At 43.6% G+C, this 14,181-nt stretch overlaps 1 protein-coding gene across 2 annotated transcripts in view; it reads right to left on the bottom strand.

The window, feature by feature from the left end:
- pctp (phosphatidylcholine transfer protein) overlaps positions 1 to 13,891 on the bottom strand; it is a 30,896-nt gene extending 17,005 nt beyond the window's left edge. Inside the window, exons 1-5 of one of the 2 annotated variants that reach the window (XM_063030703.1) lie at positions 13,159 to 13,891; positions 11,144 to 11,261; positions 7,962 to 8,041; positions 2,777 to 2,948; positions 275 to 342 (exon numbers count right to left, since the gene is read on the bottom strand). In XM_063030703.1, coding sequence (XP_062886773.1) covers positions 275 to 342; positions 2,777 to 2,948; positions 7,962 to 8,041; positions 11,144 to 11,261; positions 13,159 to 13,275 — 555 coding nt within the window. In that variant the 5' untranslated portion in view covers positions 13,276 to 13,891. The remainder of the gene's footprint in view (positions 1 to 274; positions 343 to 2,776; positions 2,949 to 7,961; positions 8,042 to 11,143; positions 11,262 to 13,158) is intronic. The other variant, XM_063030704.1, reaches the window with a different exon arrangement.
- Positions 13,892 to 14,181: the final 290 nt, after the last annotated feature.

Raw genomic sequence — 14,181 nt, 5'->3', positions numbered from 1 at the left:
GATGGGCAGAATGGCCTACTTCTGCTCCTATATTTTATGGTCTTATAGACCAATTAACCTACTAACTCACATGCTGTTTGGAATGTGGGAGGAAACCCACGCAGTCATGGGGAGAACATACAAACTCATTACAGACTGGTGTGAATTGAACCCGGATTGCTAGTGCTGTAACAGCATTACATTAACCGCTACACCACTGTGCAACCCTTGAAGGACAAAATATTTATCGCTTCTTAGAAACATAGCTGTTACAATACTGAAAACATTCACTCACCTTTGCGGCCCAGTTAATGAGGAAGGTTGGGATCAAGCCTCCTGGATTATCAAAGTAATGTAGAAACACTAGAGAAGAAAACATCACAGAATGGACATCATTTCCTTTATTTATCAAGGGACTTAGAACAGAATCAAAATCAGGTTTATTAACACCAGCATGTGTTGTGAAATTTGTTAACTTAGCAGCAGCAGTTCAATGCGATATATGATAATACAGAAAGGAAAAATAAATAACCAAGTTAATCAACTACAGTAAGTACATACAGTGGCATGCAAAAGTTTGGGCACCCTTGGTCAAAATTTCTGTTACTGTGAATAGATGAGTGAGTAAAAGATGAACTGATTTCCAAAAGGCATAAGGTTAAAGATGACACATTTCTTTAATATTTTAAGCAAGAAAACTTTTTTTATTTCCATCTTTTACAGTTTCAAAATAACAAAAAAGGAAAAGGGCCCGAAGCAAAAGTTTGGGCACCCTGCATGGCAGTACTTAGTAACACTCCTTTGGCAAGTATCACAACCTATAAATGCTTTCTGTAGCCAGCTAAGGGTCTTTCAATACTTGTTTGGGGGATTTTCGGCCATTCTTCCTTGCAAAAGGTTTCTAGTTCTGTTAGATTCTTGGGCTGTCTTGCATGCACTGCTCTTTTGAAGTCTATCCACAGATTCTCGATGATGTTTAGGTCGGGGGACTGTGAGGGCCATGGCAAAACCTTCAGCTTGCACCTCTTGAGGTAGTCCATTGTGGATTTTGAGGTGTGTTTCGGTTCATTATCCTGTTGTAGAAGCCATCCTCTTTTCATCTTCGGCTTTATTACGGACAGTGTGATGTTTGCTTCCAGAATTTGCTGGTATTTAATTGAATTCATTCTTCCCTCTACCAGTAAATGTTCCCCGTGCCACTGGCTGCAACACAAGCCCAAAGCATGATTAATCCACTCCTGTGCTTAACAGTTGGAGAGGGGTTCTTTTCGTGAAATTCTGCACCCTTTTTTCTCCAAACATACCTTTGCTCAATGAGCCAAAAAGTTCTATTTTAACTTCATCAGTCCACAGGACTTGTTTCCAAAATGCATCAGGCTTGTTTAGATGTTCCTTTGAACCTTTTGAATAGAACTTTTTGGTCGCAATAAAAAAAAAGGGTGCAGAATTTCATGAAAAGAACACCTCTCCAACTGTTAAGCACGGGGGTGGATCAATCATGCTTTGGGCTTGTGTTGCAGGGAACATTTACTGGTAGAGGGAAGAATGAATTCAATTAAATACCAGCAAATTCTGGAAGCAAACATTACACCGTCCGTAAAAAAGCCAAAGATGAAAAGAGGATGGCTTCTACAACAGGATAATGAACCTAAACACACCTCAAAATCCACAATGGACTACCTCAAGAGGCGCAAGCTGAAGGTTTTGCCATGGCCCTCACAGTCCCCCGACCTAAACATCATCAAGAATCTGTGGATAGACCTCAAAAGAGCAGTGCATGCAAGACACCCAAGAATCTCACAGAACTAGAAGCCTTTTGCAAGGAAGAATGGGCAAAAATCCCCCAAACAAGAATTGAAAGACTCTTAGCTGGCTACAGAAAGCATTTACAGGTTGTGATACTTGCCAAAGGGAGTGTTACTAAGTACTGCCATGCAGGGTGCCCAAACTTTTGCTTCGGGCCCTTTTCCTTTTTTGTTATTTTAAAACTGTAAACAATGGAAATAAAAAGGTGTTCTTGCTTAAAATATTAAAGAAATGTGTCACCTTTAACTTTATGCCTTTTGGAAATCAGTTCATCTTTTACTTGCTTAGCTATTCACAGTAACGGAAATTTTGACCGGAATACCCAAACTTTTGCATGCCACTGTATATATGTATACTGAATAGATTAAAAATAGTGCAAAAACAAAAATAATATATATTTTTAAAACGTGAGGTTGTGTTCATGGGTTCAATGTCCATTTAGGAAACGTATAGCAGTAACAATAACATTACTGGCCAAATAGTCACCTGGAAATTTAAGATAAGGCAATGAAGAGTGAAATGTTAAAGTAATTTGAGTAATTATTTCCTTATTCATAGATCTTCCTTTCCTCCTCGGCTCTCTCCAGAAGCTGCCAATAGCCAGATACTTGTGCAACATCTCTTGAAGATGTTTAAATTATAGAACATAGACGAGTGCAGCACAGAAACAGGCCCTTTCACCTACTCAACACCAATCTAACCCTTCCCTCCCATAAGGCCTCCATTTTTCTTTCATCCATGTGCCTATCTAAGGGTCCCAAGTGTCCCAGATGTATCTGTCTCTACCACCACCCCTGGCAATGCATTCCATGTACCCACCACTCTATGCATAAAAAACCTACCCCTGATATCTAGATCAGCTAGTCTGTGTCAGCGATCCAGTCAGTCTCATTCCCAGTCTCTTTCTACTTTGGGGCTTTATTTTCCTACCCAGCCTTCTAATGTGAGACTTTGAGTGGGCAAGACTGAAAGTAAAATTGTACAGTTGTACCTTTGGTGCCTTGGTTACCATCACTCTCCAAAGCCACAGTTTGATGGTAGTCTTCCACTCGGATGATGCCCGCTTTGGCTGGTATCTCCGGTACACATTTCGATTGTGCAATGATCACCCAAATTTTCCGTCCGTTGATGTCCAGGTCATGAAGCTCACGCCCATACACATACTGTGGGTAAAGTTAGGGAAAGGTGCTCTTGATCTTAAAATGATGCTTTGTTCAAGCCTTGAGATATGGGTGCCATGAGCAAGGGTACATTTGTCATTCAAATAATTATTGGCCAGTGGTACACAAAAATATCTTCAATTTGTCAATTCTCACATTGTTGCCTATTTTAAAACAGCTTAACGACTGAACAAATGGCATGCTGGCTATTTCAAGTACTGTTCAGTTGAATGGACACATATGACAGGTTACCCAAGGCAAGAGATAATCCTTCTCTGGTATATCCATGACCAGTGGATTTTGCAACAATCCCACTGCTGCATGAGTTTCAATGACTTTTCACTACTTGTCATAGTACTAATTTAAACTTATTTCCTGAATAATGTCACAGGGAAAGAGAATTATGTTTACTATCACTGGCATATATCATTAAATATGTTGTTTTACGGCAGCAGTACATTGCAATACATAATATTAAAAACTATAAATTAAGAAATGTGTGTGTGTGTATATATATGTATATATAAAATTATAATTATTAAATAGTGCAGAAAGAGAACAAGAAAAAAAGTGAGATAGTTTACACGGGTTTATCGTCCATTCAGAAATCTGATAGCAGTGGGGAAGAAGCTGTTCCTGAAACGTTGAGTGTGTGTCTTCAGGCTCCTGCATCTCCTCCTTGATCGTAGAAATGAGAAGCAGACATGGGGCCCTTAATGATGGATGCCACCTTTTATTGGCATCGCCTCAACGCTGGGCAGGCTAGGGCCACTAATGGGGCTGGCTGAGTTTGCAACTTCCTGGAGCTTTTTCTAGTCCTGGGTAGTGGCCCCAGATCGTTATGCAACCAGTTAGAATGCTCTCCATGGTACACCTGTAGAAATTTGCTAGAGTCTTTGGTGACATACCAAGTCTCCGCACCTTCTAATGAAATATAGCCGCAGTCATGCCTTCTTTGTAACTGCATCAATATGTTGGACCCAGAATACTTCTTCAGAGATGTTGACACCCAGGAACTTGAAACTGCTCGGTCTTTCCACTGCTGACCCCTCCAAGAGGGCTGGTGTGTGTTCCGTCAACTTTCTCTTCCTGGTCCACAATCACTTCCTTGGTCTTACTGATATTGAGTGTAAGGTGGTTGTTGTGACACTACTCAACCAGCTGAACCATCTCACTCCTGTACATCTCGTCACCAACTGAAACCCTGCCACCAATAGTTATATCATCAGCAAATTTATACAGTAAGATGGCATTTGAGCTGTGCCTAGCCACACAGTCATGGGTGTAGAGGGAGTAGAGCAGTGGGCTAAGCACACGTCCTTGAGGTGTGTAGAACATAGAAATCTACAGCACATTACAGGCCCTTCAGCCCACAATGTTGTGCCGACCATGTAACCTACTCTAGAAACTGCCTAGAACTACCCTACCGCATAGTCCTCCATTTTCCTAATCTCTGTGTACCTACCTAACAGTCTCTTAAAAAAACCCTATTGTATCTGCCTCTACCACCATTGCTGGCAGTGCATTCCACACACCCACCACTCTCTGTGTGAAAAACATATACCCCTGACATCTCTGTACCTACTTCCAAGCACCTTAAGACTATGCCCCCTCGTGTTAGCCATTTCAGCCCTGGGAAAAAGCCTCTGACTATCCACATGATCAATGCCTCTCATCATCTTATACACCTCTATCAGGTCACTTCTCATCCTCGTTGCTCCAAGGAGAAAGGGCCAAGTTCACTCAACCTGTTCTCATAAGGCACAGTCTCCAGTCCAGGCAACATCCTTGTAAATCTCCTCTGCACTCTTCCTATAGTATCCACATCTTTCCTGTAGTAAGGTGACCAGAACTCAAAACAGTACTCCAAGTGGGGTCTAATTAAGGTTATATAGTTGCAACATTACCTCACGTGTCAGTATTGATTGTCAGTGAGGCGAAGATGTGAGCTTTGAAGTGCACTGACTAAAGGAAGTCAAGGATCCAGTTGCAGAGGGAGGTACAGAAGCCCAGGTTTTCTTGCTTATTGATTAGAGCTGAAGGTACGATGGTGTTGAACACTGAGCTGTATCAATAAACAACACCAGACGTACTGCAGGTATTGCTACTGTCCAGGTGATCCAAGGCAAAGTGAAGAACCAGTGAGATTGCGTCCACTGGAGACCTATTGTGGTGATAGGTAAATTCAGCAGGTCCAATCCTTACCTAGGCAGGAGTTGATTCTGGCAATGACCAACCTCTCCAAGTACTTCATCACAGAAGATGTGAGTGACAGTTGTTGATGCAGCTCACCCTGTCTTTCTTGGGCACTGGTTTGATTGTCACCCTTTTGAAGAAGGTGGAGAACCTCTGACTGCAGCAGTGAGAGATTGAAGGTGTCCTTCAACACTCCCACCAGTTGATTAACACAGGTTTCCATTGCCATAACAGGTATAATATCGGCATGATGCCTTGCAAGGGTTAACTCTCATGAAGACATTCTGGCATCGGCCTCTGAGACAGAGATTACAGAATCTCTAGATGCTGCCGGATTGCATCCCATTCCATCTCTAACTTCAACTGCTCTTTTTTCCACTCTTAAAATAGCCTTTCCATAGCTCATACCTGGACCTCTTGTATAGTTTTGGATCACAGGTCCTGAATGCCACAGATCTAGTCCTGAGCAGACTACAAATCTCCTGGTTCATGCACAGCTTTTGGTTTGGATATGTCCAGTATGTTCTTGAAGGGACCCAACCATCCACACAGATCTAGAAGTCAGTGACAAATGTGGCACATTCATTTAAATTTGACGATGAATCCCTGAATATTGTCCATTCCACTGACTCAAAGCAGTCCTGTAAGTATTCCTCTGCCTCCCTTGGCCATACCTTCTTGGTCCTCACCATTGGTGCTCTCAGTCTTTAGTTTCTGCTGGGAGTAGAAGTACAGCCAGGACTTTTCAAATCGTGGACATGGTAAGTATTCTCGATGGTGATATTACAGTGGTCAAGTGTGTTGGCTCTCTAGTTCCCCAGGTGATATGTTAGTGGTAGTTGTTCAGAGGCTTCTTCAAGCTGGCCTGGTTGAAATCCCCTGCAATGATAGGGAAGAAATCAGGGTGTGCTGTTTCATGACTCCTGATCATTGTGTTCAGCTCCTTCAGAGCCTGTCTGACATAAGCCAGAGGTGGAATGTACACCACTACCAGGATGATGTCAGAAAACTGCCTCAGCAGATAAAATAGATGATACTTGGCCACTAGATGACAGGTGAGCATGACTGAGACAGAACCCGTGCACCACAATGAATTAATCATGAAGCATACTCCGCCTCCTCTACCTTTAAAAGACTCAACTGGCCTGTCTTTTTGGTGAGTGGTACAGCCAAAATGGCGGGAGTGAGCCAAGTTTCCATGAAGCAAAGTACACTGCAGTCCATGATGTCCCTCTGGTACTGCAATTTTGCTCTGAGAGCTTACATTTTATTTTCCAGAGTCTGTACATTGACCTAGATCTATATGGAAAACCATGGTCCGCATCGGATATGGTACCTAGACAGACAGGCAGTACATTCACCATTAGGGTAGTCGGGAGTGGAGTCTAAGGGTTGTGCATTTCATTTGTACCTGTGCCTTCCTCACTTCCGTTTTCTTAAAGGGGAACTGCACTCGTGACCTGAGTCTGCCATGTGGATCCATCAATTTTGAGGATTGATATTGTTTTAAGACATTTAAAAAACATGTTGCTTACTGGAGTGGCTGTGGATTTCAGCTGTAGTAGTCCTAACCGGGAATATTTGACAATTCCCATCAGAGCTGCACACAAAGAGTCACCTCTTACTGGCAGTATCTTCCTTCCAATAACCCAGTGTGAGACAAACCGCACCCAAACAGGGTCTTTGGTCACCCTGCCCACTTTGACTCATCTGGACTAATCCCATTAACCAACTTATGCCCGTTAGTAGAATCATTACACTCCTACAGCAGAACCAGTGCCAAACTGCTACAATAACCTTACAAACTTTCTCTTCAGCAGCATGGGACAGAGACATTGCCATAAGAGAGTTAACGTTCCAGGTTGCAGACCTTCATCAGTAACTTGCATGCTGTCATTTCATGCAATTCCCATGCTTAGTTCTACACTGCATCATGTCCACAGTGGCTTGTGACTCCTCAATCCATCAGACATGTAACACCTCAGAGGCACACAGTGAGGTTACCACCAAAGCTTTGCATTTAGCTCCCAGGAAGACAGTCAGAAATCTGGTCTTGTCCCAAGCACTTTCCCCACAGAAGGCTACAAAGTGCACCTGACAGGAGGCTGTGAAGCAAAGAGTTCATCTTTCCTCGGCCAAACCACATTTTATGTCTGCTCCATACTGCTTTCGCAAAGTAACAAAGTTCATGTGATCTTGTCTGAAAGGTTTCACTTTCTTTTCAGTGTCTGAACACCGATGTTGTTAAAACAACTGGTCTAAAGAATCACTTATAGCAACTAAACTCAGCACAGTAGGCAACTATTCAGCCCCTCATGACTCTTCCAGCTGTTCTGAATGTGTTAAAATATAGTCTAATTCTATCTTGCTCCCATAACCCTATAAATTCCACCCCACCCTGACCACACGACTGTGACTCCCTTCCTTCAGTACTTACCCTATTGCTTTTGTAACATGCACAACTAAACATTTCGCTTTTTCTGCTGAACAGCTGATGTTTGGGCGTTACCAGGCATGCAATGGAACATTAATCTTTTCTGCTTAAAGCAAGGGTTCCCAACCATTTTTTATGCCATGAAGCCTTACCATTAACAGAGATCCGTAGACCCCAGGTTGGGAATCCCCGGCTTAAAATATTTAAGGAGGGAACTCCAAAGGTGATTGTGGTTGTAAATTTTAAATATTTGATTAACAACAAACCACTTTCTCAAGATAACTGAGAAAATAACAACATTTTAACTCCAAGTTAATCCACATAGAGCCCACTAGACGCCGGGACTACTCTGTGACCAGACGGATATTCAGTACAGTGAAGGATACATCTCGGTTAGACATGAGGAAGGGGTATTTAACTTCCCAGTAAATCACCTTCTGCCCGCTATGCTCCAGCTCCTTCAGCTCTGCAGGGTTAAAAAAAAGATTTAAATGTTGATTAATTGATTTATTAGGATCATTGAGCATCAGCATAGGACTACACCTTTAATATGTGTTTCTCTCCATTTCCTTTCGCATCCTCCACACTATTGTCAGGAAGGGAGTCACATTCCAGGGTGTGTCACCACAGGCAATCGCAGCCCTCTGGTAACAGGGAACTGTACACAGTAGACTATTTAACTGTCAGAAGCAGGACAGACAATCCCCGGTCTTTTCTCATCTTGTATCTACACTTGGGAGCAATCTTGGCTCGTTCACCTCTACTCAATTCTCAGCAACTACTCTGCAAGGCAGGGACTCAGGACATTTATATGGCTAATTATCCCTTACTGTCAAGGGAACAGCTGGATAAACACAAAAGAGAATGAAAGGTAAAGTTATGTGGCGAGGGTGAGATTATGTGAGACCCTTTTACAAATCTATTGGGTCAGAAAGGCCAGGATCAGCATTGGATGTTCAACACAACATTATTGTTTGAAGAGTTTCAACATTCCATTTTACCTAATCTACAATTCTAAATTATTATAAAAACTTTAGCTATGGACACCCAGACAAGAGGTAGAAATGAAATGAACAGTACCTGAAAGAGATGCTGAAGGAAGCCAATACTGCAAATAGCCCAGAAAAATACAAGCACAGTAAAAACAACAGTTTACTTGTTATCAACTTAAAATATATTTAAGAGATACAGTGAACCTTTGGCTTCTTCCTTTAATCTTGGTATGGGACACTGCTGGGAGGAAAAAGTTTGTATCCAAATATTTTATTGCATGTGGAGAGATCTCAGAGCTCTGCACCACTGCAGGAGTGACAATGCACCTTCCTTACTGGGTAGGTGGAAAAGGTGCCTCACAGGTCACTCAAAAGGAGACACCTGTTAGAAAGGCCAGGTGGATGGCCAACCCAGATGAAGGCTACTGATGTGAACACTTCAGCCACACAATTAAGAGAACAGAACATCCAAAAAACAGTTAACAATAGAGAAAATATCAGCATTGCTAGACACAGAATGCACAGGGTGGAACTTCCCAGCAGCTTCCTGGGCTGGTTATTTCAAAACACATAAATTGTGTATCATGTAAAAAGACGAGCAACCTACCCCGGCCCCACCACACATCAGAGGACTCTAACTTCACACAGGGCAAGTGGAAAGAAAAGGACTGTGTAAAGACTACTTGACCTGTAGTTCAGCAAAGCTCACAGATGTAGGGCAGCTGTTTAAACAAAGAAATGCATCAAAACGTTTCTGCTGGGAATTATCGTGCCGCTGCTCCCCCTGTGATGTAGTGCAGGAGGTATGCAGGCTTCAACAGCATCTCTCAACAGCAATTGCCAGGCTTTGAAGTTCCTAGGGCGGCAATTCACACAATATACAACTTACATATTATATCTTAATATACATCTTGATCACACAGATCAGTGAAAGCCACAGAGTACACCAGTACACTGTTCATGCCTTTGCCAATCCTCTCAACAGTACTTAAACACCTTACCCCACCATCACCACATTCCCGGTACAACCCCACCCTGCTCACTAGTACAAAGACACAGACATCCCCCCCAGCTTACCTTCCTGCTTCCTTGTCACTAGCACACCCATTACCCCTGAACCCCTCATTGGCAGATGCACCCCAACAATCAAAGTTCAAAGCAAATTTATTACTAAAGTACACATACAACCCTGAGATTCATTTTCCTGCAGGCATAATCAATAAATCCATAATAGAATAATAACCATAATATAATCAATGAAAGATCACACCAACTTGGGCATTCAAGACAACAAACTGTAAATACAAAAAGAAATAATAATAATAAATAAATAAGCAATAAATATTGAAAAAATGAGATTGAGTCCTTGAAAGTGAGCCCACAGGTTGTGGGAACATTTCAGTGATGGGGCAAGTGACGTTATTCCCTTTGGTTTCAGAGCCTGATGGCTGAGGGGTAATAACTGTTCCTGAACACAGTGATGTGAATCCTAAGGCTCATTTACCTTCTTCCTGGTGGCATCCACGAGAAGAGAGCATGTCCTGGGTGGTGGGGGTCCCTGATGATGGATGCTGCTTTCCTGTGACAACATTTCATGTAGATGTGCTCAGTGATGGAGAGGGCTTTACCCGTGATGGACTGGGCTGTATCCACTACTTTTTGTAGGATTTCCCATTCCAGGGCATTAGTGTTTCCTTACCAGACTGTGATGCAGTCAGTTGATATACTCTCCACCGCACATCTATAGAAGTTTTATCAAAGTTGAAGATGTCAGATTGAATTGTTGCAAGCTCCTAAGGAAGTAGAGGCTCTGCAAGCTTTCTCTGTAATTGCACTTGGGTGCTGGGTCCTCCAAAGTGAGAACACTGAGAAATTTAAAGTTGCTGACCTTCTCCACCTCTGATCCTCTGATGAGGACTGGTTGATGGTCCTCTGGTTTCCTCCTCCTGAAATCAATAATCAGCTCCTTGGTCTTGCTGACACTGAGTGAGAGGTTGTTGTTGTGGCACCACTCAGCCAGATGTTCAATCTCCCTCCTGTATGCTGATTCATCACCACCTTTGATTCAGCCTGTGTCAGTAAACTTGAATATGGCATTGGAGCTCAGACATAAGTATAAAGCGAGTAGCGCAGAGGGCTAAACGCACAGCTTTGTGTCTCCACATTACTTAAACAAGACACGTGCCACTCTGCACCTTCTCTAATAGAAAGCCTTTTCATTTCATCTCTCAAGGCGCTGATGCTTCTCCAGAGAAAGGGTCTAAAAGCAGCCGTCTCCATACCTTGTTCTCCCAGCAACTGCTGAGGAGTTATTCATTCTTGCAAGCGTGACACTCCAATGCAATTCCATCTTTATTGCAGCAAAGGTTATTGGGTTGCAGCTGGGGTGTGAACACTCATATTTCCTTTCAGTGGATGAGGAACTTGCAGTTGAAGAAATGTAGCTGTTTTCAGGCCTACACAGACAACCTTTGAAAAGCTCGTTAAGAAATTGTGTTCTGCAGCAATCTTTTTGAGTAAACAAGCTGAGCTGCTATTGAAGCATTAACAACACACCAGGCACATCAACCACCAACCTTTCACATAACTATCCCATTGCTCCCTATAGTCCAGGTCCATGTAGACGTCCACAAACAACTCCGGAGCACAATCTGAAATGGTTCCACAGATTTTATATTCATAGAGGCAGGATTCCTGCAAAACACAGAAAGAGAGTGATTGGCAAAGGGCTAAGGAACCAATTAAATGCCACACCAAGGACCATGCCAGCTCGCAAAAAATGGCTGCTTCTGAAACAGCCACGGCAGAAATGAAGCACGTTGAGAACGCAGCACCAAGAATCATTGTCAGAACCTTCACAACCGTTGCTTCCATGGTAATACTGGGCTAGCATCAGAGAACTAGATATGATTACATTTGCTTCATAAAGATGTCAGTCTATAGATACACATTACAAATCTGGATATCTGCTGTTCATTTCTTCCTTGAAAATGCATTTTTACAGTCTGTTATCCCTCAAGAGCTCAGCATCCTCTCTGTAGGCCAGAGACTGGACTTCCTCTTGCTGATCTGAGATGGCTGTTAAATAATTTGTGAGCAAATTCGCAGGAGAAGGAAAGCTGAGTCATGAAGGACACAAACACAAGGAAATCTGCAGATGCTGGAAATTCAAGCAACACACATCAAAGTTGCTGGTGAATGCAGCAGGCCAGGCAGCATCTCTAGGAAGAGGTACAGTCGGCGTTTCGGGATGAGACCCTTCATCAGGACTAACTGAAAGAAGAGTGAGTAAGAGATTTGAAAGTGGGTGGGGGAGGGGGAGATCCGAAATGATAGGAGAAGACGGGAGGGGGAGGGATGGAGCCAAGAGCTGGAAAAGTGATTGGCAAAAGGGATATGAGAGGGTCATGGGACAGGAGGCCCAGGGAGAAAGAAACGGCGGGGGGGGGGGAACCCAGAGGATGGGCAAGGGGTACAGTCAGAGGGAGAAAAAGGAGAGAGAGAAAGAATGTGTATATATAAATAAATAACGGATGGGGTACGAGGGGGAGGTGGGGCATTAGCATAAGTTTGAGAAGTCAATGTTCACGCCATCAGGTTGGAGGCTACCCAGACGGAATATAAGGTGTTGTTCCTCCAACCTGAGTGCGGCTTCATCTTTACAGTAGAGGAGGCTGTGGATAGACTTATCAGAATGGGAATGGGACGTGGAATTAAAATGTGTGGCCACTGTGAGATATATTGGGAGACTGTTCACCGGGAGACAGTTCATTGTGACTGCCTTTTTTTGTCCAGTGCTACTCAGTATTTCTTGTCCAGTACAATATTAAGGTGATTTTTTTCACTAAGATATTTACTGTGGAAATCCTTGCTCTGATGCAGGAGAGGGGAGTGATCTTTTACCCCCAATCCACTGACAATACCTGACCAAGGTGCACCCATCTCATCTGCTCCCCCTGCAATATCCTCTTCTCTTCACTAGGTAAGGATACGTACTAGAGCTCAGTGCCAAACAAAATCAATACAAACATAATTATTCTAAATTTCTCGTTTTCATTTCTATCAACAGTGACATCTAGAAGTTTACATTTTTTAGTTTTACTACACAAACTCCTTGGATAAGCAAAGTGCTGGGTTAGATGCATAAATTCTGAGTAAGATTATTAAAACTTCACAAGTTCTTGCTGGAAGATCACTCATTGACAGTTGGGTGAGAATACCACAGATCTTTTATGCAGTGTTGAGCAACTAAGGTCAAGAGTTGGTAGGTTGGCAGGATACTGCCTGGATTAGAAGGCATGTGTTTAAAGTGGGGTTGGTGTTGTCTTCTCTGGAACCGTGGAGGCTGCGGGAATTAGTTTGGTTTGGCATTTGATTACTAATCTAATTATTCCGGCACAATATTCTGGGCCGAAGGGCTTGTTCCTGTACTGTTCTATGTTCTAAGATTTAAACTTAGTGGGAGGGAAACTGCCATCTTTTTGGCAAATAACTGTAGTACAGCCCTTGCTATGACGGTCGCAACTCTCCCCTCCCCTCTGCGGAGCCGGAGCCGGAGCCTGAAGCCTGCGGCTCCGCTGCTTGGCCCTACCTCGCGGTAGAAGCGGTAAATGCGGATTCCAGCGATGTCCACGAAGAGTTCCCAGCCCGCACCTAGCTGCGGCTCGTCCAGCTCTCGCCATATCGACTCCAGGCGGCTCTGGGCCATGGCCACCGTGCGGGCCCCGGGTGGCTGACGCCAGTGTGCCGGCCAGCTCCGCCCGGTGGAGGGCGCGCCCGTCGGGACAAGCGACCTGTCGGCGGGGGCGGTGTTCTGCCGGCTACCCCCGCCCAGGACAGTGGTGCCAGACCTGGAAGCACGGAAAATACAGCAGGAAGCAGGCCGTTCGGTGTACCGGCTACCTACTAGCAAGAAAGTGCTGTCTGCCGAAGCCCCCAGCCTCCACGCTGTATCCTCCGTCTGACATTTCTTCTCACTTCCCCATTCATTCCTCCTATCAATTTAAACTCTTGGCCCCTCTGCTCAGGAAAAGAGGACGTCCCATTTACTCTGTCCTTCATTCACTGTCCCTAGTTCCTAAATCCGAAAGAGTGGGAAGTTTCTATCTACCTTGGGTGTATGTACCTTCAGTGATGTTAAAGCCCTCTATCAGCTACTCCAATTACCTTTGTTTTGAGAGGTTCTTCTATGCATCCACATAATTTAAATCCTTAATTCCTGGCACCATTTTGGTAAAGTTCATCTGCAGCCTCTCCTAAACCTTTCCATCTTCCTTAAAGTGGTGTCCATCGTGGACACAACGCACCAGCTGTAGCTGAACCAGTGTTCTAATAAAGCTTCACCTTAATTCCTCACACTTGTTCTCCTGCTTGTTATTTATAAAGCCCTGTGTTTTGTATGCTGTTATGAATATTTTGTTAACCTGGCTTCCTACCTTTAATGATTTACTGAAGATATTCCAGATATCCCTGCCCCCCCCCCTTTTTGTAGCCCTTTCAGAATTGTGCCATCCTTTCATTCTTTGGACCAAAATGTACACTTCACAATTCTCAGCACTAAATTTCATCTGACACTTACCAGGCCAGTTCAACCATCCTTGAAGTCTTCTCCTCC

The sequence above is a fragment of the Mobula hypostoma genome, chromosome 22, assembly GCF_963921235.1.
Source record: "Mobula hypostoma chromosome 22, sMobHyp1.1, whole genome shotgun sequence".
Taxonomy (NCBI): domain Eukaryota; kingdom Metazoa; phylum Chordata; class Chondrichthyes; order Myliobatiformes; family Myliobatidae; genus Mobula; species Mobula hypostoma.
This window is presented reverse-complemented; position numbering and strand designations above follow the sequence as displayed.